The 26,912-nt window shown below is 38.2% G+C and overlaps 1 protein-coding gene across 2 annotated transcripts; it reads right to left on the reverse strand.

The window, feature by feature from the left end:
• Window positions 1-2,085: 2,085 nt before the first annotated feature.
• ndp (norrin cystine knot growth factor NDP) lies at window positions 2,086-26,672 on the reverse strand. 2 transcript variants are annotated; one of them, XM_067444112.1, is made up of 3 exons: window positions 26,454-26,672; window positions 15,345-15,697; window positions 2,086-7,008 (listed from the first exon to the last, which is right to left on the reverse strand). In XM_067444112.1, the coding sequence occupies exons 2-3, from the start codon at window positions 15,534-15,536 to the stop codon at window positions 6,784-6,786; spliced, it is 417 nt and encodes a 138-aa protein (XP_067300213.1). In that variant the 5' UTR covers window positions 15,537-15,697; window positions 26,454-26,672; the 3' UTR covers window positions 2,086-6,783. The 2 variants fall into 2 exon arrangements, with proteins under 2 accessions (XP_067300213.1, XP_067300212.1); XM_067444111.1 differs by lacking the exon at window positions 26,454-26,672 and adding an exon at window positions 21,759-21,944.
• Window positions 26,673-26,912: the final 240 nt, after the last annotated feature.

Below are 26,912 nucleotides of genomic sequence, written 5' to 3' on the forward strand. Positions count from 1 at the left end.
TCACAAATTTGTACGCTGGCGTGGTGAAATCATCTTCTTGTGATATGTGCTTAACTGACAATCTGAGACTTGTTAGATTTTTTTAGCTGAGAATGAGTTCACAGAGTTCACCTGGGACCAAGCGGCATTCACACGTCACATCTGAGGCGTTTAAAGACTCCATTTGTCCATTGTTTATTTATAAAGAAACATGACAATGCATAAAAGGCTCCGTTACCTTGTATCTTACACTATCGCCCCGTAGAAGCTGTTTTTGTAAAAATAGGCTAACGATTGCGTCACCAACGCGACTCTTTCTCACAGTTGAGAAATTACCGTATAGACAGGAGGAGATGCTCAGAAGCAATCTTTACTGTCTATGAGACAGACGGGGGGGATGTGGAGACATAAAGTCAAGGGGGAAGAATGGGGAGAAGCCGATAGTGAGCCAAAAGCAACGGGAGAAAATATTAAAACAACGTGATTCAGATTTTACTTTCCACAACTACTAGAAGACCTACAGCTGTCAGACAGTTTGCTCACGTCACATCTACGTGGTCAAGTTCAGTCTGAGCCTGCGCAGTTCGCTCAGCCATCAGGAAGTGAGTGCTTCTAATTGACTTCATTTTCCGCCGTTGACGTCTATGGGAACGCTCTGTCCATTTCTTTTACTGTTTATGCTCAGGACGTGTCCTCTTTTGTCTTTTAAACCTAACACTTTATTTAGTTAAAATTAGGTTTAAAGTGTAGTCTATGTATTAGACTTTGTTTGTGATTTTAGTTTTGTACCCTAATGTCTTTTTTTTTTCATTTTTTTTTTTTTTTGGTATTGTTGCATGCACTGCATCTGAGTTTGCTGCCATCTGGTGGATCTACTCGTGTAGGTCCTGCTTGAAGTTTCACACACATTTTGGCTTTGAGACATATACACATCTTCTTTAAACTTCACTCTCTTGAGGACAAGGCTGTCAGTCTATATATTCTAATGTCCACAATGAGCATCTAATCCAAATCCATTATTGATCTCGCTGGGGGTTTCACTTCTGACAGGTCCATGTCTTCAACTGAAATGTTTGTTTAAAAGTCACTGAGAATTATGAGTCATTGGTTGTGCAATGATATCCAATTATACAATGATATCCGAAACAATACATGAAAAATCTCATGTGTGGAATGCTTTGTATTCTTGTCATTGGTTCCCTCTGGAATTCATACAATCCCTTTGAAAATGTTTTTTTGCTATTTTAGTGTTCTTCTTAATTTTCTCATTTAATTCAGTATGTTACTTACCGTTTCTGTGAATTATTTGTGAAATGTACAAAAGGAAAATTATAATGAAAATTATTTCAAATGTAAAATATAAAAATTGGATATATTTGCAAGTTTAAGAGTTCATTTGCTTGATGAATTGATCAGCCACTGTGGTAGCTACTATAGCAGCATTATAGCAAAATTATAGCACTATTATGCAATAATTCATGTTTAAATTATGACTGTCTAATTTATCTTACAGATTTTTTTGTTTGTTGAAAATCTCTTTACTTAATGTCACCACCACATTATATTACTTATTTTACTCAAACATTGAAAACCAATATGCTACGTTCCAGTCAACTCACCTGCCATCTCCTATTTGAAAATAACATGAGGATGAGCAAATGATGACAGAATATTTAAGTAAACGATCACTTTAAGACTTGGGATATATTGTAGGGTTCAATATGTACACATTTTTATGGTGGTCTTGTCATTTTTGGACCTTGACACCCGTGTGCTTTCATTGTAGAGAAAATACCTGCATGAACATTCATGAACGAGTATCTTTTTCTTGTGTCCCTGGACTCTTAAAGGTGAGTACATTTTAATTTTGGTTGAAATCTCTTTCAAGAGAATGTAAAAAAGGATAGAATCCAGCTACTATGTCGGCCACAAGAGGGCATTGTTGTTACATTAGTTCATTGTGTGCACTAAAAAAAGTAACAGCAGCTCCAGATTATTATTATTATTATTTTTTTATGTCATTACATAATTTAGAGCATAAAAAACAAATTGACAAATATTTTTTGTTAAAAATTATATTTTATTCACATGTTATGATATGTCCTCTTTTGTCTGTAGACAACATGACTCAGTTGTTAAATGACATGAAATTGCATATAGGCAAAAACAATGGGATTTATTTTTAATTCACCAATCATTTTTTAAGTTTCAGGATTTTTTTAAACAATTTTTTTTTTAAAGATGATAACTATGTTATACAATATATAACTGAATGCATTGATATAATATTTAACTTTATGCAATATGTTGGTAAAATATGGGGGTATTATTGTTGCTTTATTCCAAACAAATATATTGTTATCCACAAATAAATGTAATGCGATTCACAAATAATAATAATAATTTCACAAATCAATTGAATGAGATCCACAAATATATGCAGGAGTTTCACAAAAATGAATTAGATTCACAAATAAATACAATAACATTTGTGAATAACAAAAAAATACACACATATTTTTTTTTTGTCACAAACACACAACTCTGTAAATAGGATTAAGCAGGATGGACAGCATTTTCACTATGTTTGCAGCAATTTGTGGCAAATATTAACACAATATGCATTGACTTCGCCAAGGGTTTACAGTATAGCATTTTATTCTGGGGAGAGATAAAGAAGAGACAACATTAATCTTCATTTGGGTCACGAGAGTACAACATATGATTTTACAGTTGAGTGTTGTAGCCATCACGTGCATTTCTATTGAAAATAATAACCAATCGTTTAATTTACAGTGAATGAGAATCATATCAGTATCGATCAAAACAAGTTTCATACAGTCTCAAAACACTGAATACATTTTACTTCAAGTTTTTACACGGATCGCCCCACTATCTACAAATCCTCTCATCATAACAAACAGCGCAGCCATGATTTAAATAACGATTTCTCGTGAAGTAGTCAGATATTTTTGTTTTTCATTAGACTTTGTATGTTCCCTACAATTAGCCTATATATTTAACATTCATTCCAGTACAAAAAAGTAACGAAAATTGTTATTTTAGTGGTATAAATGTGATTAACTATAAAAATTCATTCAAAATAGAAAAAAGGCTAATGAGCCAATAAGTGTTCCTCTTCCGCCATCTACTGGCATAGTGTTTTATTTTTATTTTTAATGTTGTTAACCTAATGTTATTTTGATACTCGAAAAAAATACACAACAGGTGAATATGAAGGAATGATGCAAGAATATATATAATTTACCCAAGAAAGGAGTTTTAAATGGTGGTTAAAAAAACAGGGCAACCAATTTATTCAACTCTTTACATTCAGGTGCTAGATACGTTATTCCTTGAATGAATATAAACGCATTTGACAGAAATATCTCAGAGAATCTAAAAACTGTTGAAATGACAGATAGCATCTGGATATAATAGCTTTAGCAGTGATCTGCTTGCCTACGATTGGTCAGCACCATATGGCCGGTATCTGATTGACTTAAGTAGCCGGTGGGTGGAGTCTACCTATTTGTGGATTTGTGTCTAGATGCTAGAAATGTTACAAAATCCACGAGTAGTATGAAGCTGCAGACTCGGAGCCTGCTAGCCTAGAAATCTAGACGCACTCTAGCGGCAGCAAATCTAATCTTCCCGAGTGTCCTCTAGCAACTCTCAATACACTTCTGAGCTGTAATCCCCTAACTCTTGCCGGGCCAATCACATCGTGTATAGAGTCGGTGGGCGGGGCCGGAGTTGGCGGAGTTGCGTTTGCGTGCTTCTAGTAAACACAGAAACTGGCGAACGGCGGTCTTTCGAATCAGCTCTGACCGCGACTCTGGAAGACTTGGAGTTAAGCTTTTCTCTGAGAAAAGAACAAAGAACGGAACTGAAGTCATTTTTAAGAAGGGAAGGTGTTCGTTTTGCCGACCGGATACGGCGAATGTTTAATCTATCAACTCTGTTTCACCTTCGTTGCTCTGGTTGGTTGTAGCGCTATCCTATCGCGTGCAGAGGGAGTTTGAAAGACAACCGTTTATCCCGCCCCTCGGACTGAGCCCTGTCAATGGTGTTTCCAGACCAAACATCTTGATGTGGGTCTGGCTTGTCAGGCTAGGAGCCTGCAAGAAGAGATCCACAAATGCACAGAAAGCGATTCACAAATGAACACAAGGCAGAGTTGTGTGTTTGTGACATAAAATATATGTGTGGATTATTTTGTTATTCACAAATGTCATTGTATTTATTTGTGAATCTAATTCATTTTTGTGAAACTCCTGCATATATTTGTGGATCTCATTCTATTGATTTGTAAAATTATTTATTTTTTGTGAATTGCTTTACATTTATTTGTGGATAACAATATATTTGTTTTTATATTGTTTTAAATATTATCATATTTTCATAAGAGTGCTAAACATTAATGTCAGCCATTTTTAAAGACCTAGAAGAAGTTGTTGTCCTGGTGAAACCTCCAAACATTTGGTATCTGTGCAAAGCCCTGAATGTGCTCTTTACAGGACATCCTGACTTAAAACTCTGATGTGTATGATGTCACAGAAACTCACTAAAGTATAATATCCACTACAGGGGACAAAAGTCTATTGCTGGGTCCAAGGGGGATATAAAGATGTTGATGAAATAAATAATACTTCCTGATGCTTCTAGTTATATCATAGATTAAATGTAAAATAATAATAATAATAATTTGTTGTAGACAAAAACTCCAACAAAATTCAACAGCATATATAGCTGAATGAGGTGCACATCCTTTTTCAAACCATTTGCTTGATATACAGTTTTTTTGTTTTTGTATAAATAATTATTTGTCTGCTTTTACTGACAACAGATTTTATCACAAAAGCTGTGCATGCAAGTCTAGGGAAGAAGGATTATTTCAAAGAGCAAGTGAGTAAAAAAGAAGAGCGAATAACATTACAGTTTCACTAATGAAATATTGCAGCTGATATTGGCTTCAGGCTATTAAAGTCAGAGGACAGAATACTTCACTGTCTCACATTATGAGAGATCAAATGTATATTAGTCATAATGATCACAATAGCGCAAATGTGTTGGTCGTTGTCTTTTAATCATGGCATTTTTGTAACTTGCTCCTTTTTGGAAAGAAAAAAACGTACCTTGTTTGTGTTTTAGATGGTTAAATGTGTTTTAAATGGGTTTTTTTTCAATTGGACACCGCACAATAAGGAAAAGTCACACTCTTGGGCCAACAAACTTCAATTAATAGTAATCAGGCAATATATTTAACCCCATTTTGTTTGAATCACTTGTCGATTTTGCTTGTGTTATCACTTGTTTGAAAGGGGATAAAGAAACACACCTGGAACGTTCCGTTAGAATAAACGGAAGGTCAGAGAACAACATGATGTGTCATTCGGGTGCCTCGACTCGTCGATCGTGTAGGGAGATGTCATAAAAATTACAGAGAACTCAACTGACAGCTATTATGTGGACTGTCTGTCATGCTGTCAAATTAGCCATTAAGTTAATTATAGCCCCACTGAAAGTCACATTGTATCGAGGAGCCAAAGTATGTGTAACAAGACAGCTAGCACAAGGCAGCCAGTCAGTCTTTAAAAACAAAAGGGCACTGTTTATTAGATTCATGTGCGGAGCCCAAAAAGCTGTCATGTTTGTAGTGGAGTACAAACCTGTCCAGCAAGCAAATTGTCATAATTTCCCATGCGATACAGTTTCAGCAGTTTGTAGAGGGTAAATTTATTTCCACAGATTAGAGAAATTTGAGGAACAATACATTTTCTTTCAGTTTTTATACATGGTATTTGTCATTTACTGTTCAATTCCACAATGCAAACATCATAGTTATTATAACTGTACGTGATTAGCTTGACAACTTGCTGCTATTATGTGTCATGAGCCATTGCGAGACTTTGATGATGAAATAAACAGTCTTAACACTGACATTTTCCACATACAGTCTGGCATGGCAGATTACCGTGAACCTCACAGTAAAGTCCTGTAGGAGGTTTACAAAGTCGAAAATTGGCAACATTATTTTTTACAAGAGTATTTTTTTTATTGTTCAAATATTAAGCCGGTATAATGAATCAAAAATGTATGCCAGAGCATGTGGGCAATAGACCTTAAAGGAATAGTTCACCACAAAGTTAACAACTTTCTTCAGTAGAACAATTTTTTTTTTCTATACTGGTGTCGTTTTGGACTACACTGACATTTGTTGAATAAAACCATTAAAACCAACTTATTTTGTGTTAATATAAAGTCATGCAGGTGTGGAATGACAGGAGTAAATAATGACAGATATTTTTGGGGGGTGAACTATCCATTTCAATTCTATCTTAGTTTTAAATCAAACTTATATAGTTCACCACTTGCATTGTCTGCAAACATCCAGCCTTCTGTCCTGGTCTGTGTATCCAATCTCTCAGATATCGTTAAACGTAGTCCGCCAAAGTGACCCCCCCTCAGCTTCATCAAATTTCCCTCAAGATTTACAATGTTGTTGTCGGCATCCGCTATTTTACACACGCAGTGATCAAAACAATGGAATGCAATAAAAGTAAATTGACTGGTTGAGCGCATGCGTAGGTGCGACGGGCGGGCCAACATCTGGAAATCCGAGTGCATGCGCCGCATTACATGTGATGTGATTCTTCTTGAAGTCTTGATGGGTTGTTGGCAGTGCTAATGAATCGTGAAATGGTTGCTCTGAATCATCAGCAATAAAGCGTACCTTCAACTTTTTTTTATTTATTTTTTTATGTGTTTCAGCCAGAGGGTCTTTCTCCATGACAAATTTATTCAGCTGCACTCCTCGCAGCTGCACGCAAGGATGTAACGGTAAGTAGCGGTTATCCGTGTCCCACCCGAGCATCGCAGACGTACCGCTTTCAGTTTGGAGGTGTGTGGACGGCAGCAGAAGCAAGTGCTTTTGAAAGGCTGCTTCAAGACAGAGCTGAAAGAGATCAGTGGGTCTGAGCGGGACGTGTGGCTGCAGTGACCCTCACATCGAGCTAGGAGAACCATCTGTAGAGCATAAAAGGATCAGTTAGTTCCATGTTTGAGTAAAAGGTTGTCAATATCATTATCTTGTCACATTTTCATTTAAATACCTCTCTATCTATCTATCTATCTATCTATCTATCTATCTATCTATCTATCTATCTATCTATCTATCTATCTATCTATCTATCTATCTATCCATCTATCCATCTATCTATCTATCTATCTATCTATCTTTTTTGTTGTTTTCAATTTCAAATTAGCTTTACTAGCCATGACTGTGTAGCACAATGTTGCAAAAGCACATACTGTATATACACACACCTAAATGATTATTAGGACCACCTGTTCAATTTCTCATTAATGCAATTATCTAATCAAGCAATCACATGGCAGTTGCTTCAATGCATTTAGGGGTGTGGTCCTGGTCAAGACAATCTTCTGAACTCCAAACTGAATGTCAGAATGGGAAAGAAAGGCGATTTAAGCAAGTTTGAGCGTGGCATGGTTGTTGGTGCCTGACGGGCCGGACTGAGTATTTCACAATCTGCTCAGATACTGGGATTTTCACGCACAACCATTTCTAGGGTTTACAAAGAATGGCGTGAAAAGGGAAAAACATCTAGTAAGTGGCAGTCCTGTGGGTGAAAATGCCTTGTTGATGCTAGAGGTCAGAGGAGAATGGGCCGACTGATTCAAGCTGATAGAAGAGCAACTTTGACTGAAATAACCACTCGTTACCACCGAGGTATGCAGCAAAGCATTTGTGAAGCCACAACACGCACAACCTTGAGGTGGATGGGCTACAACAGCAAAAGCTCACCCCCCGGGTACCACTTATCTCTGCTACAAATAGGAAAAAGAGGCTACAATTTGCATAAGCTCACCAAAATTGGACAGTTGAACAGGCAACACTGGAAAAATGTTGCCTGGTCTGATGAGTCTCGATTTCTGTTGAAACAAACATTCAGATGGGGGGGGGGGGGGGGGGGGGGGGGGGGGTTCTGACATCTTTTTCAGTCAGAATTTGGCGTAAACAGAATAAGAACATGGATCCATCATGCCTTGTTACCACTGTGCAGGCTGGTGGTGGTGGTTTAATGGTGTGGGGTTGTTTTCTCGGCACACTTTAGGCCCCTTAGTGCCAATCGCCCATCATTTAAATGCCACGGCCTACCTGAGCATTGTTTCTGACCATGTCCATCCCTTTATGACCACCATGTACCCATCCTCTGATGGCTACACCAGCAAGATAATGCACCAAAGTTCGAATCATTTTAAATTGGTTTCTTGAACATGACAATTAGTTCACTGTACTAAAATGGCCCCACAGTCACCAGATCTCAACCCAATAGAGCATCTTTGGGATGTGGTGGAACGGGAGCTTCATGCCCTGGATGTGCATCCCACAAATCTCCATCAACTGCAAGATGCTCTCCTATGAATATGGGCCAACATTTCAAAGAATGCTTTCAGCACCTTGTTGGATCAATCCCACATAGAATTAAGGCAGTTCTGAAGGTGAAGGTGGGTCAAATCAGTATGGTGTTCCTAATAATCCTTTAGGTGAGTGTATATATATATACAGACCCCTACAGACCCATTTGAATAAATCTGTCATACAACATGACACAGACAAACTTCTTTTTTCCACTATTTTCTGTAATTTAGTTGAAATAGCCCAGACTGTCTGCAGGTTCCTAGAGCACACAGTTCCTAGTTACACACTTTCAAAAAGGAATTTATGAGAAAAAAAATCAAAAAGCGCCTATTTTTTGGTGGGTTATTACAGCTTAGACAACATATACTTACATGTGTATCACTTTTAGCTGTGTTTTATGTAACTTCAAAGGGTTTCCTGTAAAATGACACCAACATTTTGAACCTAGACTACTGTATGTGTGTATGGGAAGCTTTTCAATTTGGGTAGGCCAGATCCAGGCGGAAATCCCAAAAAATGGCAAGGAGTGTAAGCTGATATATATATAGTTTTAGTTATAGTTATAGATAAGTATGGAAAGAACCGTATGGCAAAATGTGTTTTTAGTCCTTTTCCCCTATTTATTTTTTTCAAAAAAATAAATATATCATACAAGCAGGGTGTTTTTATGGCAAAAGTTCATTGATTGCTTAGTGATTGACGAACATGACAAATTCAAGGCGCACAATACACACAGACTCATAGGGACTCGTGTCACTGTGGGTGCAAAAGTTTATAAATCATGCAGAATAAGTTCTTTTGCAAATGTAAAAAGGCAGAACGTTGTGTGTGATGGGTAGGTTTAGGTGTAGGGGTAGTGTAGGGGCATAAAATATATGGTTTGTACAGTATAAAAACCATTACGCGAGTTCTTAGAAAGATAGTGCACCAGGTGTGTGTGTGTGTGTGTGTGTGTGTGTGTGTGTGTGTGTGTGTGTGTGCCACTCAAAAGATGAGGGAGCAAACGATCATCAGAATCTCAAGTCCCAAATTGTCCTGCACAATTTTTGTAATGACATCAAAACAAAAAAAAACTGTGGAATTTGTGTAAGAGTTTCTGACAACCAGTGCATCCTCTGGAGAGCACCTCCATTGTCTGCACAAGCTTTTTTAGTTATTATAAAGCAAGAGTCCTGTGCCATCCCTAATTTGAACCCTGTGTCAGGACTAAGATAAGCTTCCTGAGAAAGTTTGCAGTGTTGAACAAAAGAAAGCTTGTGTACTCTCTCACTTTGACCTTGCACCTGCATGGTGATGGGAGTGTGGTTGATCTCTCCCAGACCTGGATGCTCAGGCTACTTGACTCCCCCAAATACCTCAATCTCACAAATTTGCCTCATCTGCTTTGTGAGGATTGTTGTGTGACAGATGAAAGGCTTTGCACTTCGCAGGACCGATTTATGGGGGGTCAGTGATCCACCTGGCTACATCGCTGGCTGTTCACTGGCTGATAAAGGAAGATTCGCTCATCAGAAAAATCCCCCTTTGAAAAGTTCTGTCCTACATAAGAGTTCCCTAGTAATTAAAGGTTAATGAGTGATGCTCATCTGCAATGATGGACACAAACGTGACCCAGATCAATGGTCTACTGATTTGGAATATGAGGTGCTGGCCAGACCACAGGCCGCCACATTCCTGAACACTCCGTAAATGGACTCCTATGTCATGTTGTCTTTCAGCTGCATAGTGTTAGTGGAGTGTCACCCCCATTATAAGGAACACTAGTCTGTCTGAGGCCAAAAAGCACCCGATATGCATCACTCATGGTCCGACATCTATGAATGAAGTGGCATTGACTTGCTGCTTTTAGCTGATGTCATTATTTTATGTCAACCGAAACTGTGGGCATACTGCCATGTTCGTAAAACAATCGGAGGATAGATGTGGGGGATTTCAGAGGGTGGTGCAGTGGAGGTGTGTGGCCACGGAAGATGAATATCCAAGGAAATATGGCAAGGTGACAAAAGCTGGGCAGCAGATGTAAGCTCTTCTTCCCCTCTATATTTATCTCAGAGTGACTGCGCAGGTGGATCCTATTGTGTAGCACTGCTGAAATTTGCATGGACGCAACAGCCATCCTCATAACTAATGCAATGTGTAATAGGCTTCTTTAAAGGTGACTGAGTTGAGCTTAATCCATTGTGCTGCTTTTAGACAATGGGCCCGTGTACATGCTGAGATCTGTCAATCAGAAACGAATAAACTGTTGAGTTAGTTGTTTGATACAAAATGGTCTGGCTATATACACTCTAAAAATTCTTGGTTAAAAACAACCCAAGTTGGGTTGAAAATGGACAAACCCAGAAATTGGGTTGTTTGAACCCAGTGAATGGACCCATTCAAACAACCCAATTTCTGGGTTTGTCCATTTTCAACCCAACTTGGGTTGTTTTTAACCCAGCATTTTTTTAGAGTGTAGGTCTTGCTGTTAAGTAGCTGATTTTCCAATTCACAAGCTCTCTAGTTTGATTCAATTTGATTTGAGTCCCATTTATTTTGGCATATTTCAGTTATAAAAAACATTTTGCTTTCATTTAAAAATAAAGTCTCTCTCCTGATGTTGAAAATTACACAGGGCAGCTTCTAAAACTGTTATAGAGTTACTTTTAGAGTTCAAAGAGTGTCAAGTCCAACAACACATAGTTTGTGTCACTCTTTTTGTCTGGATTTTTTGGGAAATATTAACTTGTATAAAAGCAATATCACTCACAAATGTGATGTAATTTGTGAGTGCTACACTCTAAAAAATAATTCAGTGGCTTAGTAAATATCACAGTAATAATTAACTTTATTAACTTAATAAAATCTCTCAATATCATTTACTTGATGGTTTTAGTGAAACATACCAAAATAATTGACTAAAAATCCAACAGTTAATTTTGTCTAAAATTTATAGTTATATTTAAGTTTTTTTCACTAAAATAATTTAGTATTCAAATAACCAATTATTTATTTTAAATATACTTAATACATTTGTGAAATTTATTTCAAAATATTTGAGAATGGAGAATTAAACCGATCTGTTTCAAGAACCACAAATATTACTTAATTAAAATTAAGATTATTAATATTTAACACACACTGAAGAAATTGAGTAAGTTTACTCGATTAAAACAATGCGCCCCTCCCCCACCCTCTGACGTGACGACAGCTCGACGGTTGAGTGAGTGCATATTTGAATTCTCCTCAGTCACCAGACAGAGCAGTTTCTTCTTCTCAGCGTCGCAGAATTGGGGCATTTCCTCTGTTAAATTCAGGTTTGTATGTTTTTTTAAATCTAAATAATCATTACTGTGCTAAAAGGCATTTTATTTAATTCAAAACAACATACAGGGACAGTGCGAGTCACCTTAAGTTAACGTGTGGCGTTGGTCTTTGAAACGCCTGCTGTGTTGCTCAAAACACACAACTTTAATTCGTAAAGATAATGAATTTGGATGATAAAATCTTATTAAAACTGGGCACTGTTTGTTTATTGTCAGGTTATGGAGTCTGGCGCCTCTCAGCATCTTTCAGTTACGAATGAAACGCAGGACAGCGGTCTCAAGTTCAAAGTCCACCCGCAGACCGCTAACGTTAGTCCATCTCAGGCTCGAGAAACAGCGCTGATACGGTGGAAATGGGATAACAGACCGGTTGATTACACTTGAAATACTTTTAAATGTTTAATTTTTACTTCTAAAATGTTTGTTACATGAGTTTAAATGTTGTAAAATAACTGTTATTCTTTACATGTCAAAACAGTAATATATGCTGTAACGTTATTGCTGTACTAGTCGACAATAAAGGCCATGTCATGTATAAGTGTGTTTGTGTGGACTGTGGAGTATTTTACAAAAGTTTAGAGGAAATTAAAGTTATACTATACAAGTTAGTAATACTCATAAATAAAAGCTGTTCATATTAGTCATAAATATTGGTTTTTAAATGCTTTTTACCCAATTTTTTCTACTTAATTGAATTTGTTAATGTAACAAATGCAGTTACTCAGATCTACTTAATTTTTTTACTTACATTTACTCAGTTCATATGGTGTCTATAACTGATTTCACAGCTTTAAAATGTACTCAATTTTTTTAGTGTAAAAATGTTTCACCAAAAAAATTGAGTAAATCATAGTATAAGTTTTTAGAGTGTAGCCTACTACAATGGTTGCACTGAATGTTTTTGATTCACTAAATAGAACTGGCTCAGAGTCATTTGGCCATCAATCTGACTACCGTAACGAAACAAAAATATATTGCAGTATATTGGAAAATATCATGTAATACATTAGGCAATATATTCACATATATGGGATTTAAAATTTATATTCTCTAATATATTGCAATATATGAAAGCGGCAATCATTGGTATATTTTGCAATATATTACAGGAATATATAATATATTGTATAATACCATCAATATATTATTCCATGTATTTACAATATATAATAATATATTTCAAGTAATATATTGGTAAATATATTTTCCTTTCGATACGCTGGCTGCTGTGATTTATTTTTTGATTCACTTAAAGAACTGCCTCATAAGAGTCATTTATTCATCAATCTGACTACACTGGTTGCTCTGAATGCTTTTGATTAATTTAAAATTACCGGCTCAGAGTCAATTGGCCATGAATTTGACTTCACTAGTTGCACTGAATGTTTTTTGATTGACTAAATAGAACTGCCTCATAAGAGTCATTTGTTCATCAATCTGACTGTTTGCGCTGAATGTTTTGGATTGTTGTAAAAGCACTGGCTCAGAGTCATTTGGCCATGAATCTGACTACATTGGCAGCACTGAATGTTTTTTGATTTACTAAATAAAACCGGCTCAGAGACATTTGGCCATGAATTTGACTACACTGGTTACGCTGAATGTGTTTGATTCATTTAAAAGCACCGGCTCAGAGTCATTTGGCAATGAATCTGACTACACTCGTTGCTTTGAATGTTTTGAATCACTAAAAGGGATATTTGTTCATGAATCTAACAGTTACGCTGTATTGTTATATCTTATTACATTAAAATTCACACTGCAAACTCAAAAAAATATGACATCTTCCATATGACTGATGGTACTTAATGAATTATTCATTCATTGTGTCTGTCACTGAAAAATTAACAAAAGACTCAGGACTCGGGAGGTGATTTTTATTATAATTTATCCTTTGCTTTGTTATAATAATCTTCCTAATTCCAAATATCCAGATCAGACTGGTATGATCATGCAGTGAATTTTCCTTTTGAAAAAAAAAACATTTAATGATATTAAATGGACAAAATGTCTTGAATAAAGATTAGCTCATTTTGCAGAATAAAATTCAAAGATAAAGACTGCAAACTGATGAGAACGATCCATTCTTCCCATCACTTTAATAAAGTACTAGGAGTGCGCCAAACGGTGAAGGCAACAGAAAGGATAGTTCCTGGGATTTTAGGAATCTGGAAAGATGAAGATTATGATTAATTGGAATATCAGTATTTTTACCCAGCCCTATTCAATAATTACTTTCTGGAAGCAATCGTGTACACAGAGTCGGTTTTAATTACTTTAGAGAGATTCAGCTGCTTTACTTGGAATCTTGAATAAAACTTTAAATAACTGCGTTTTCCATTTTCAACTCGCTGCTTTTGGATAATCAGCTTGTTTGTCTGGTAATTATAAAATACAGTTTGTGTAATGCTTGCAGAATGAAGATTTTTAGCTCCAGCACAGGTGGCTGACTAGCTCATCTTCAGTTTATTCGAAATTGAATATTTGTTGATACAGCCCAGCTGGGTTTGTAAGAGCGGGAGCCTGAGAAACTCAATTCACGATATATACAGTTCACGATAGGCTGTCCTTCTGGGGGGTACAGGTGAATCAGAGCATCTGGAACTCATCCCACAATGTTTATTATCGATGGCTTATTTTGAGGGTATGTATCTGAGGCACTCTATTGTTTCGATAACCAAAAAATGACTCAGACGTAGCACTGTGTGGAGCCCTGGAACTGTGCCACCCCCAGACATTTTATGCACCTCATGAGTGCTTATTTCTGGCATGGCTTTGGGCCGCACAGTCAGGCAGTGTTCCTTGCCAAGGTGTCAAAGTAGTTAAAGGTAGAGGTCATTAGACAAGCCAGCCATGCTATCTGATTCAATAAATGAAAACAAGGTTTCTTCTCAGCCTTGGGTTCTAATTATGAGGGACATCTCTGGGGTTAGTATTTAAATGTAAATCCTTCCAAAGCATCAGGAGACTTGATTTGTTTTTAAGCAGCTTGTTAGTAGAAAAGTTGTGGGAGTAGAGAGTGTATTGTCTTACAGGAAGACCTGACCTCCCAGACCATTTTTGTAATTCAATAAGCAACATGGGAGCCTTTCACTTGAATGCTAATAAGAGCTTTTTTTCTTTTTCTTTAAAAAAAAACAAAGACCTCAAGAAGTCCATACTGATGATATGTGACAAAAACAAATGTGTAACAATAATCTGAAATCAAGTCGCCATTGCCTTGATACTGGAAAGTTTTATGCGTGTCTCATGACTCTTTAATGAGCCATTCTTTTTAATAAGTCAAGACGTTTCACAGCCTTTAACTTGCTTGTGTGTTAGTGATTTCTTTTAGACTTGTGTAGTCAATTGGTTACTGAGTTCGGTATTGTGAATCGTGAATCATTGTTCAATCAATGTTTAAGGTTTTGCTCAGATTTAAATTTGAAATTTCTAAATTTTACAACACTTTTTTTTTTTGGCTACCAACTTGGTCTGACTGGCACTTTAGAACAAACAGGCAAAATATTCATAGAAATTTTGAAGACATTTTTTGAGCTAAAAAAATATCGTATGGACTTTTTAAACATTTTTATATGGCACAGGATTAGACTGAGAGAATTTTCAGTTCTTACCTTCGAATTACATTTGTAGATAGGATGTGTGATGGTCTCAACAAAATGATGCCTCATACACCTGTCAGGATCATTGTCCCCTAAGTGTCCACTCTCTGCCTTACAGGTGACACCCTGCAGGATAGTCAGCAGAGGACATGTGACCAGAAGAAGTAGAATCCCAGGCTTGCCTAGAGCGACCGAGTTCCTCATATTGTCCACAATTTCCACAGGTAAAATAAAAGAAAGCTTGGCCGTCTCCTACAGAAGACAACGAAGAGGTCTCCACTGTTTTGATGCCACATACGTGAACCGAAACGTGTAGTGAGCGTTCTCTTTAAACTCAGCCATCCCCCTGAGTGGCCTGAGGATATCTGTGGGTAAAGAAAGGAACCAGGGTTAGTCCAGGATGCAAGCTGCAGAAAAGAAACCCACCTGAGAGCGCTATTACAGGCAATGTTTTCTCACGTTACTCCCAGTTAACGGAGCTGTTTAAGTTGTTAGTGGAGGGACTGGGCAGGTGAGGTAAGGTGCAACGTAAGGGAGAGTGGGAGTTTGTCTGCGTGAGAACCCGTCAGTGACAGATGACCCGAGACAGACGTCTGTTGTGCCTCTGCCAGCTGGTTAAGGTGATTGCTGCCATGTCTCCAGCCAGGAATAAGTGGGCTGTGATGTATGAGGAGCTCTGGCAGACTGCTGTACTGTTATTCTAACAATCCCAACACTGAAAAAACATGGTGTTTTTATTACACGGCAAAGAAACCTAATATATTAATAAACAGCCTGGAGCGAATTTCCCCAGAAATGAATTTTTCATAAAAAGAAATAAGTCTTAGTGCAAGTTCTCTCATGACAGTGAAACAATTGCCAACTTAGGTACACATACTTATTTTTTCATGAGCTTAGTGCTTTACAGTCCTCATGACAATGTTTTGTGTGCGGCAGTTAAATTCACTGAGCTACGACTGCTAAACGGTTTGGTGTAATGAGGGGGAGAAAGAGTAGCAGAGCCCTCAGAGTATCCGACTCCTCAAACCTGGATCAGACAGAGAGGAAATTATCATTCACTAAAGCAATGTCTTGCATTATGTCTAAACCTCTTTCAAATTTGATTTCGAAACCCGCAATTACTTCAAAATCACAAACACATCAGGCTAATTTGAAACGTTCTCCTTGTGTTTTTCTTACCGGAGCGACTCATTTAACTTTAGCATTCCTCGTGTAAGGATTTTAGGTATCAATTTGCCTGTTTAAATAAATAGTCCCTGAAATGTTTAACTGCACCGGAGAGCATGTGTTGCTGGGTTTACACAAGCACACATCACAGTCTGTTCTTAACTCGGATGCTTCAGATATAGGACACGCTCGCTTTGTCGTTTATTTAATTTCGGGCATACCAGCCGCCATCTTCATCATCATCATGCCCAGGCAAGACTGTTGACATTCAAACCTGGTCGAAAGTGTCTGCTGTACTGATCTGTAGTCACTGTAATGGGCCATAACAATGCAGTGTAGACACCCCAGCTCAAAAGATAACTACAGATCCAATTTAGTTCATAAACAATGAGACGGTGACCTCATGGCGCAACCATCCATGGCAGCTTCATCGGTTAAAGGCTTCTAATGCTGTAAGGACAGTTGTTGGTGTATTGCTCCCCAGTTTTCAGTCTAAGGTAATGTTGACCACCACCTGCTTCGGCCTGTAGATTTATAAAGCCCAGTGTGTCTACAAACAACAGAAGGACTTACAATCCCTCTGAGACGACGTCCACCACATCTGTCCACCTCTGACCAGAGGAATCGTTTCCCTCTCTGGCTTTATATCTCCTTTTTCGATTTGTAAACTGAAATATTTAAAGTTTATAGACTAGGAAAATTAGCTTTGACATGCTGGAATCTGACCTAGCAACTATCTGATGCAAGCTGTACTCGAATGTTTCCTTAAAAAAATTCAGAGACAAGAACTTGTTTTTCTCAGCATAGACATTTTTGGAGTTGTCTAAACCCAAAGTGTTTAACCCAAAAAATTTCTCTCCACAGTATGATTCATTGTTAAACTTAGTGGCCATATTTGCAATTACTTCAGGCATGCAAAACCAACCTCTATCTACTTAGTGAAATACCAAAATCTCAAAAACATTTTAAATCAGCAACAAAATCTGACATGAAATATCTCATGTTGTTTTTTTATGCTTAAATTACTTTATATAGGCAACTATTTCACATTGGTCTAGCTATTACATGTGCGAGGACACTCTTTTAACTGTCCTGCTTCAAATGGCAGCTGCGATAACTTTACCAATTGGCGATTGGCTCTTATTTTAAAGGCGGGACTTATTTCCTCATATTTTGCGTTGCAGTTTCTTCCATGCATAAGTAACACAAGTGAACCATATTGGTGTATATACATCTTTTGCATTTACTCGTTCTCATGTCGTTCCAAACTGATATGGTTTTCTTTATTCTTGTGGAACACAAAAGGAGATTTTGAAGAATGAAAAAAGTGTTTTTGTCCGTGTTGTTTTGAAGCCCACTGGCTTATTGTTTGGATAAAAACAGTTGAAACATTCTTCAAAATATCTTCGAGTTTTAGAGAAGAAAGTAATTTGAATGGCATGAGGTAAGTAAATGATTTTGGGCGAACTATCCCTCAATATTTCCAAGTTGCAAGATGCATTTTTTTTTCATATTTAATAACTGCCAAATATGATCCCACAGGAAGAAAAAAAACAATAAACTAATTTAAGAGGAAGGCAAGAGCCAGGATCTGGTGAGACATGCCAGAACCCCGTTGCACTGAACTCTCAAACCCAGACTGCTCGCCTAGGGACTGTGTCCTAAACGGGAGTCCCGTCAGCGGCTATAACGCCACTTAGGGAGCGGACCCCTGGAATGAACTGTCCCTAGGCAGGGCACTGGTGGTTGTGGAAATAGAGTATGGATCTTTTGATCATGGCTGATCCTCTCAGGCCGAGGCAAGGCTGGAGAGGGGCCTCGGCGTCTGCACCATTAGGACTGTGAAATTCCTGACATTCAAAAGCAGCCACAGGTTAGGGGCTGTGCGGCAGGAGTCATTGCACACTATTCAGTGTTGCTTTTCATCTTCTCATAGCTAGTGTCTATTTGATTTAGAGTATATAACACAATAGGATCACCATGAGCTTTTCATGTCAGGGCATATTCATATGGTGGTTGCTCTTTGCAGACACTGAACAGGGGATCATGGCTCTTGATGTCTCAGTCTTTGTCTCCTGTTCTGTTCTTACCCTTGCTGTTTTTCTGCTTAAGATAAAGCACAGACTGTCATTTTAAGGGCTTGGATTATGTGGATTGAGACTTTGAATCCACATTATTAGTTATAGCTTCCCCAACATTGTTGTGCAGAAACAGGCTTATTTGAAGTTAGAGCTCAATTTTTGAGGTAATCCATGTTGAAGTCGTCTAATGCCTTCAGACCAGACTATGCTGAGAAAATAATTGTATCATTATAATTTAATTTTAACGATTAAGCAATTATGTTGTAATAATAATAATAATATTGCTTTTATGCAACAGTTCAATAAACAAAATGCTAATATTGAGTATCTTATTTTAGACAATATTGGATATTAGCTTGTGTGTTTTTTCGCAGTCAACGAAAATAGTTCCAAAAGTAGTCAACGCAGAATTGTGCATCTCAAAGCAACACACAGTTGTCACGTTTCTGAATGAATTGTTTGTGTAAGTGATTCACTGACTGGAAGTCACTAGTTTGCTCTGAAATATGCTGGGTCCTCAAACTGTCCAAGTACATTTGAATATGAACTTTGCGACCATTATAAAAAGTACATTCTATACAGTATGAATGAAATCTGAATGTATTAAATCCACCATGTTGTCTTTTTCATGCGACTTAAGCCCAATTTATACTTCTGCGTCGAGTGCAAGCCATAGCTACATTGTAGGCTGCGTGTTGCAAGCATAACCTACAACGTAACAACCAAGCGGCAACCTCAAGTGATCTCTCTTGAAGCCAATACGGAAGTAATGTAAACAGCAATTCCTCAACTGGCCACTAGGGACAGGCTCCAGAAGGGAGCAGAATCTCATTGAGCCCCCTGTTAAAACTCTTAACTTTACAGCAGAAAAAGTTTACAGCCTGGTACAAATTGTGGTTTTGGCCTATAAGGCTAATTATGACCTTCATGACAACTGTGAGGGGGGTGAATTTTTTTATAACTCATTCGTTTACGTTATATAAAGCCTTAAAGTTCTGCATAATTAAGGGCGTGGTTTCAGGTGGATAGCCATTTATCTGCCATTTATAGTCATTGCGTCACCTAAGCTCCGCCCACATCCCGCCTTTTTGCCCATTTTCTGTTATCCGGGAAAGCTACTTTAAGCTTCAGAACGGCTTATCAGAATCCTATGGGTGACGTCACGGACACTACGTCCATATTTTTTTACAGTTTATGGTAACAAAGCATCGATTCTATACGTACTGCTGTGATTGGTCTGCCAGAACCCTTCCCTCAGGGTTACACATCCACCCTCTGCATGTCAGTGCGTACAATGACGCAAAAGTATGAATGAAAATCGACACGTAGCCCACAGAGTAGAGGCTACGGCGCAGGTCCGACGCAGAAGTATAAATCAGCCTTTATGCATTTTATATGCCTTCACTGCCATTCACAGTTAGTGTAGTGTTTGTAAGATGCAAACTTCAGAATCTCGCCAGAAGTAGTTGGTCAACCGGGTACTGTTAACCTATGTTTTATGAACACTGGGAATTTGGACATACTACCTTTTCACATACTTTTTTTCAATGGCCCTGTCCCAAATGGCACCCTTAACACTAAGCAGTCTTCCTTACACACTTATGTGATGTAACGCCTCTTTGACTGTCGGGAAGAAGTCTACTGTGGAGCTCGCATCAGTGCAGGGCTGTGGGCTCTGCGAAAGTGTGCATAGAGAGCGCATATTCACTGCGAAAGGTGCGCTTGTGAACACCTTTCTGAACTTTAAAATTACTAAATGGACACCCTACGGCCTTCATGGACTTATCAGACGTGCACGCAGCAGCCATTGCAAGCCCCGCTACTTTTACATAATTATAATTAAGTGTATTTGTTGGTTATACAAGAAATTAAAGAATTAAAGTAAATCAATTCATGTTCCCTGTGAATCACTCTGATTTCATCCCATCGCTGGAGTACTTTAACAAGGATATCAAAACTTCAGAAGGGTCTGACAGCAGCTGAGTCCACATTTGTTGAGTGAGGCGTGTGGTCTAGTATTTGCCAATAAGCAGAATTGTCTTCTCAGTCACATTGACATGCCCAAACCCCCTCCTCCAACGAAGGGGTTACGTCACTGTTTTCTGCTTGTTTAGCACCCTATTGTTTGACCGGCTTTTAATAAACCAAAGGGCAGATTCCTGCAGGGATCACCCCGCAGCCCTCCTCCCATGCCCATCTGCAACCTAAGCAGCATGCCAGGGGCACTGCCACCACACGCAGACGCCAGTAACCCGCGTCTCCAGAGCTAAACCCTACACTAAATATATCCCCTGTGATAAAGATAAGACAAACACAATGGATTTGAACGAGCTTGCTGCCAATAGCCGGGGCACCATGTGAGCCATTGCTAAACTAATGTTAGCTTTACATTTAGCTTCTCAGAAAAGCGGCGGTCTGATTGGAATGCTAAAGGATGAAAGGGTCTGTGCATAGCAAAGCTGTGGTGGGGTTTCCAGTTAAATCAATTAGAGACCCTGAAATGTTGTCCTGTTAACCTTCCCGCTTTAATGTGATGTGCAAATTGGCGCCTGTCGTCATCTTCTGAAAATACCTCAGGCTTTAATACTTGATTAAGGTGTCAAAGGACTATTACGTAGTATTGATTATGAATGAGTTGCACACATAAAACTGGTTGACATTGCCAGCTTTTACATCTAACATCTGGGGGGAAGTGTGTTATAGCTCACCTCTTCTTTGAGCTCAATCCTCAGAATATCTACGATTTTTCATCGGGTGCGCTCGGCTAACGACCTCTGTCTTAGCTGCGTGCATTGCACAGACAGGGACTGAATTCTCAATAAAATGCTGATGACTTACCTTAGCAACCGACCTCCCACAGCACACCGTATGTGAGCCTCATTATATTTGGCTATGAGTCACTCTGAGAGAAATCACTATGTATCTAATCTAATTAATATGCACCGTCACTCTGAACTAAGAAACATCAGGTAAAAACTGGACTCCTGCATTGTGAGGTATAGATCAATGACTATATTTTGTTCTTGCGAACAATACATTATATTTAAGAATAAGAAATCAAAACACACACACACACACACAAGACAAACAGTAAAAAACTATTATACAGCGATAACCTTGCAGCCAGTAAAAAGTAACTGTGATGACCTGGTCACCTTTAAAACACTGGTGGTCTTACCTTTTGCCTGGCGCTGTTTAACCTGCAATATCCAATCCCAGCTGGCTCCTCTAGGACAGAAATTTAATTTCTTAAGCAACAATTGCCTTTAGATCTCTCCCTCATCCACTTGCTCTCTCCCCTCTCTCTGTTTCTCTTTTACTCTCTCTCTCACGCATGCCGATTGTGTGTGAGCTCTGATTCCTTCCCCTCTCTCTCTGCTCTCCTCCCCTCCGCTTCGACATTCACACCCCCTCTTTTATTGAGGAATCACATGGAAAAGGGAAAGGGATGGATGATGTACATCTTGGGATGGTTGTCAGATGTGGAACGTGACACAGCAGTCGTATATCACCTTAGGGACACACACATACTCGCCGCCAGCTGCCACACCGACAAGCAAATGGGGATTCCAGCCAAATCAGAGGACTGACCAAAAGTCTGGCCCTCTTTTACGAGGCCCAGGTTATAAAACTGTTAGCAAAGTTAGTTTACTTAAAAACAATAGGTCTGCTGGGATTCTTGCTGTCTTCCATGAGACTTGGGAGGTGTAGCTCAATTCAGCTGGAAGCTATTTTGAAGTATGTATGTAGTTATATTCTGGAGGAAAATGGAGGAAAAAAAACTTTGTTCTATACCTCAAGAACAGCTACAAAGGGGGGGATGACAATTCACATCTTTATACGCTTGAACGTCTTACAGAATGCGAAGAAATGGCATTCAAATGCAAAGCACATAACTGCATTCTTGGAATATAAAATAAAAAACAGATGTGCAATTATGAGTTCCCAATGAACGCATAATTACTATTTCACATCTCCGACATGGAGAGAATCCAGCAAACATTTCTGTTTTTCTCCAAGGTTTGTCCTCTTGTGGCCAAAAAATGTCCTTTAAACACCATGGCGGAGGAGGCAGTTGAAATGAAATTGGGAGGGAGGGAGAAAAATGTGAGATATGGACTTCACCCTAAAGGGAACTGAGGGTTTGTGGCTTGACGATATCTGATTGTCAGATCTTACACTCTAAAAAATGCTGGGTTAAAAACAACCCAAGTTGGGTTGAAAATGCACCGACCCAACAATTGAGTTGTTTTAACCCAATGGTTGAGTTCTTTTAACCCAGTGGTTGGGTTAAATGTTGCTTAAGACAACCCAATTGCTGGGTAAGAACAACTCAACCATTGGGTTAAAACAACCATGATGCTAAGTTTGAAGAAGAAAAAAACTATTTAAAATGACTCTGTTTGAAACCTCTTATGTACACAGAAATGATCAGGGCAGAACATATACTAACTAAATGAAGAAAAACAGCAAATAATGACTAACATACAGTTTTACAAAAGAAATGCAGCACAAAATGTGATGTTAAATGGCCCACTCAAACCATCATGCAAGGTTGGAAAACTCTTGAGGATTAAAGACTGTTCTAAAAACACAGGAGGTCAAAAGTTGACTCAGCATAAATTACCTGCAAGACTTGGTGTGACCTCACAAATGTTCTCACCTTCTATCTGTCGACCCCTTGACAGCAGCATCATTAACAACCAGAAACTCCTGTTCACACACCGCAAATCTGAATTGAAGTAGATTAGCGCAATGCTAATCCAAAGTGGGCTGATCATGACAATAAGGTTGGGTTACATGGCCTCTTGCTGGGTATTTTAGTGAGGCGCACATATGCATAGAGTAAAAATAAATAATTTCTCTGAATCGTTTCTATGACTGCGAGACAAATGAAGACTGCCGTTGACCTGGTATGTCAGCGAGAGCAAAATAGCCTTAGCAGAGATTTCCTCCAAAAGCTTCCCATCCTGGAAATGAGCCCTTCTCATGCCTGTCAATCATATTTTTATTGTATCCAGGAGCTCAACTATTCTTTCAACTTCCGTTTTGCAATTTGATGTGGAACAAGTATCATATCATGTGCAGGGACTGGGGGGGATAAAGGGTACTGAGTAACCAGGGCCCAAGGCAGGGAAGTCCGTTTTCTATACATACACATACATGGTACGGGGGCCCAGCAAGATGGTTTGTACCCAGGGCCCAAAATTTGGTGCTACGCCCCTGATCATGTGATTTACTTTCTGCATTTGTCCATTCAGTTATGTCCATCTACGCTATTATATGTTTCAGTGTATTCAAACCTTTTTACAGAAGAACAGGACAAAAGGGGGTGAGTATTATTAAAAGACACTGTTTGCCTCCCTTGATGTCTTCTTACACAACAGTATTTATCCATGGATTTCATCCACATATTCATATCTGTCTCCCCATCAACTGAAATTGCCTTTTATTTTTACCCACAACAGACAGACCGAGGGTTAAAAGCAGCTTGTCAAGCAAAGAACAAAAAGTGAGCCAAAGTTTTCAAGCTCAGGATTTGATCATGAAGTCTCATTTCAAGCTACATGACAAAAAGCACTCATAATTTTGGGTGATTTATATTGAAAAAATGCATGCTGTTGCACGGTCATCCAGAAATGAGCTCCTCTGGGAATGCTGACCTGGATGAAAATAGTCCATAGTCCTAATTTACAGCCGGTGTAGAAAAACTTGTCTTCCTCTAGCTATTTAAAATAATACTTGCCAAAGACAACCTTGCAATGATCACTGTACCAGGTCTGGCAGGGAAAAACACATAAGTACTTTGCAAGTAAATAACAGGAAAATACAGATAGAATTCAAGCATGATTAAGATTTCTGTATGAATTAGTCAGAAGAGTGGAGTCCATTATGTCAGTGCAGTAAAAAAAAAAAACAGCATCTAAAGGCAAAACAAAGGAGAATGTAACTGTTTCCCTATGTGTACCTGAGGCAGTGACTGGCCTCCTAAAAACTTAATTCTGCCTGTTTACTATCCCTGTGCCAATTCCTGTAGGCATTGTCAAGTCACTGTACCTGGGAAAAAGACAAGGCAAAATGATCATCTATTGAGTTCCTGCAGCTTTTTCTATTAAATGAAAACCCATCTAAAAAAATAAGAAGGGCAATCTCATTTAATTGTGTAGTTTTTTTAGGCAGTTGCTGTAAATTATGTTCTCTTAGATTACATTAAACACATTTTTAAAACAAAAGATTATCACTCTGCATACCCGGTTAAAGAAATCACCACTCGCCACATATCAGATGCTATTAAAGTAATTTTGTCCGGCTGCCATTTTAGACTAAGTATTGAGATGGGTCACATGGGTGTAGTTTTTTTTACGAGGAGATAATTAAAATGTTATGAGGTTCACTGTGAACCCAAAGGAGACATGTATCAAATTTGATATTGGGCATACATGTACATTTCTTTATTAGTAATGTTAAAAAGAGTTTAATATGAAATGTTAAGACTGCAACAAAAACTGGCAGAATTACATTTTTGTTGGAAGCCTATGAAATTGTATATTGTTTTTAAAGCTGAAGTGTGTTATTGTGGATCACTAGTGTTACCCGATGCAAATTTATTTCTGATTTTTTAAAGTTTTTCTTTCTAAAGTTTTAACATTACCCCCGTCTGCCATTGGTCAGTTAAAATAGTAGCCCTACTCAAACGTATGCCCTTGGCTGTGTAGGGCTGCTCAAACAAACCAATAATAACCAGCGTTAGGAGTAACGCATTACAAGTAACTTGACTTACATATAGCTACAATATGTAAATTTTCCATCCAGTAGGGGGTGCCTATTCAAAACAAAAGCATATTTTGATGACGCCAAGTTTGAGCTAAGAATCTTGAGACGTGGTTTTCACTTTGCAGTCGGTGGAAAATAATTGGGATAGGAAATCATGTTCATAACTTTACTGTAGTATGAAGCAGAGCAGGACAGAATTTTGAGGAGCTCAGCAAGACCGCTGGAGCGCTTTTTGCGCAAAACACAGCTCACGAGCAGTGGGACTTTTATTATGTAGGGACACACATTTAAGTGTGTTTAAAAAGATGTTATGACGTTACTCTGTGCGTTCGCTCAGTAGCTGCTGTGACACTTATTCACACTGCAGTAAGAGTAATGCGTTTCTGTAGAATAATCCCGGAAAACACAGATATGACACAATATTCAGGCGACTCCCTCAGACATCTCAGCTCATTGGTTAGTGTAGCAATTTTCTCACAAATAGTTGGAAATATTTGGGATATTGTAAGAACTCAGCTGAACAAAACACCGGCCTGGTGGTTTTTGGATATTTTACTGCAAAAATACTACATAGTGCACCTTTAATCTGATTACTTTTTCAAGTCACTAGTAACACATTAGGCTACTTTTAAAATTTACAACAAAATATCTGAGTTACTTTTTCAATAAGTCAAGCTGCTTTCTATAGATAATGATAAGGAAATATTTGCTAGCAACAGTTTAGTGGTTAAATCTGTTGGTTCAGATCTGTCTCTTCAGTAGTAAGTCATTTTGTATAAGAATTGGATAACAGTTTCTAACGAATTAATATCTAAAGCAACATGACTGACTTTGACTATAATATTATAATTAAAATGTTTAGCAACCACCAATAGACCTTTAAAAAATTCATTGGCGATCTTTCGCACCAGAGACTTTTATGACATTTTCCTGTGCAGAAACTTAAGGAGACTCGACTAGAGACTGAATAAACATCAGTTAAACTAGAGCCAGGAAACATTAAAATGGCGAACACATTACTGGATAAAGCTCTGAAAGTCTGTAGGTTTAAACCATGTAGCGAGTTATCCGTCTTACTACTATGAAGCATGACACTTACCTCAGTTTGATTTGGGGTGAATTGTTCCTTTAAATGATGCACTGTTAATTAATGACTCTACTAACATCGGACATCTCAATAATTTAGTCTTGGAGTTCTGTAGACGTACTGCGACAGAAATGATTTATAAAGTGCGGTGCGCTCGCGGGGGAAATTTAGTAATTGCAGGAGGAATCCAGGAACTCACGTGAGCGAATTGAGGTTCCACGCGCAGATTTCGCTCGTGTTCAAAGTTGGTTCTCCTGACCAACATAAAGCTGCTTGGTTTGAAAGGGACAATGGAAAAGCGACTTTTCCCTAAAAAAAAATATTGTCTGAAATATCTTTAATGTGACCACTTCCTTAAAGGTGTTTTTGAGGTAATATTCGGGAAGAAATTCTGGCAGTAAAGACTATCTTATAGGCTAGAGTAGTAGGCCCTATTAGCCTATTGTTAGTACAGTATATCTTTATTTTTAT

The sequence above is a fragment of the Pseudorasbora parva genome, chromosome 5, assembly GCF_024679245.1.
Source record: "Pseudorasbora parva isolate DD20220531a chromosome 5, ASM2467924v1, whole genome shotgun sequence".
NCBI classification, from domain to species: Eukaryota; Metazoa; Chordata; class Actinopteri; order Cypriniformes; family Gobionidae; genus Pseudorasbora; species Pseudorasbora parva.

Bases quoted from the DNA above. Each gene is read 5' to 3' on its own strand.
- ndp (XM_067444112.1), bottom strand. From the start codon at position 15,536: ATGAGGAACTCGGTCGCTCTAGGCAAGCCTGGGATTCTACTTCTTCTG. The intron at 7,009-15,344 runs GTAAGAACTGAA...TATGCTCTACAG, and splicing joins TCTACAAATGTAATTCGAAG to ATGGTTCTCCTAGCTCGATG.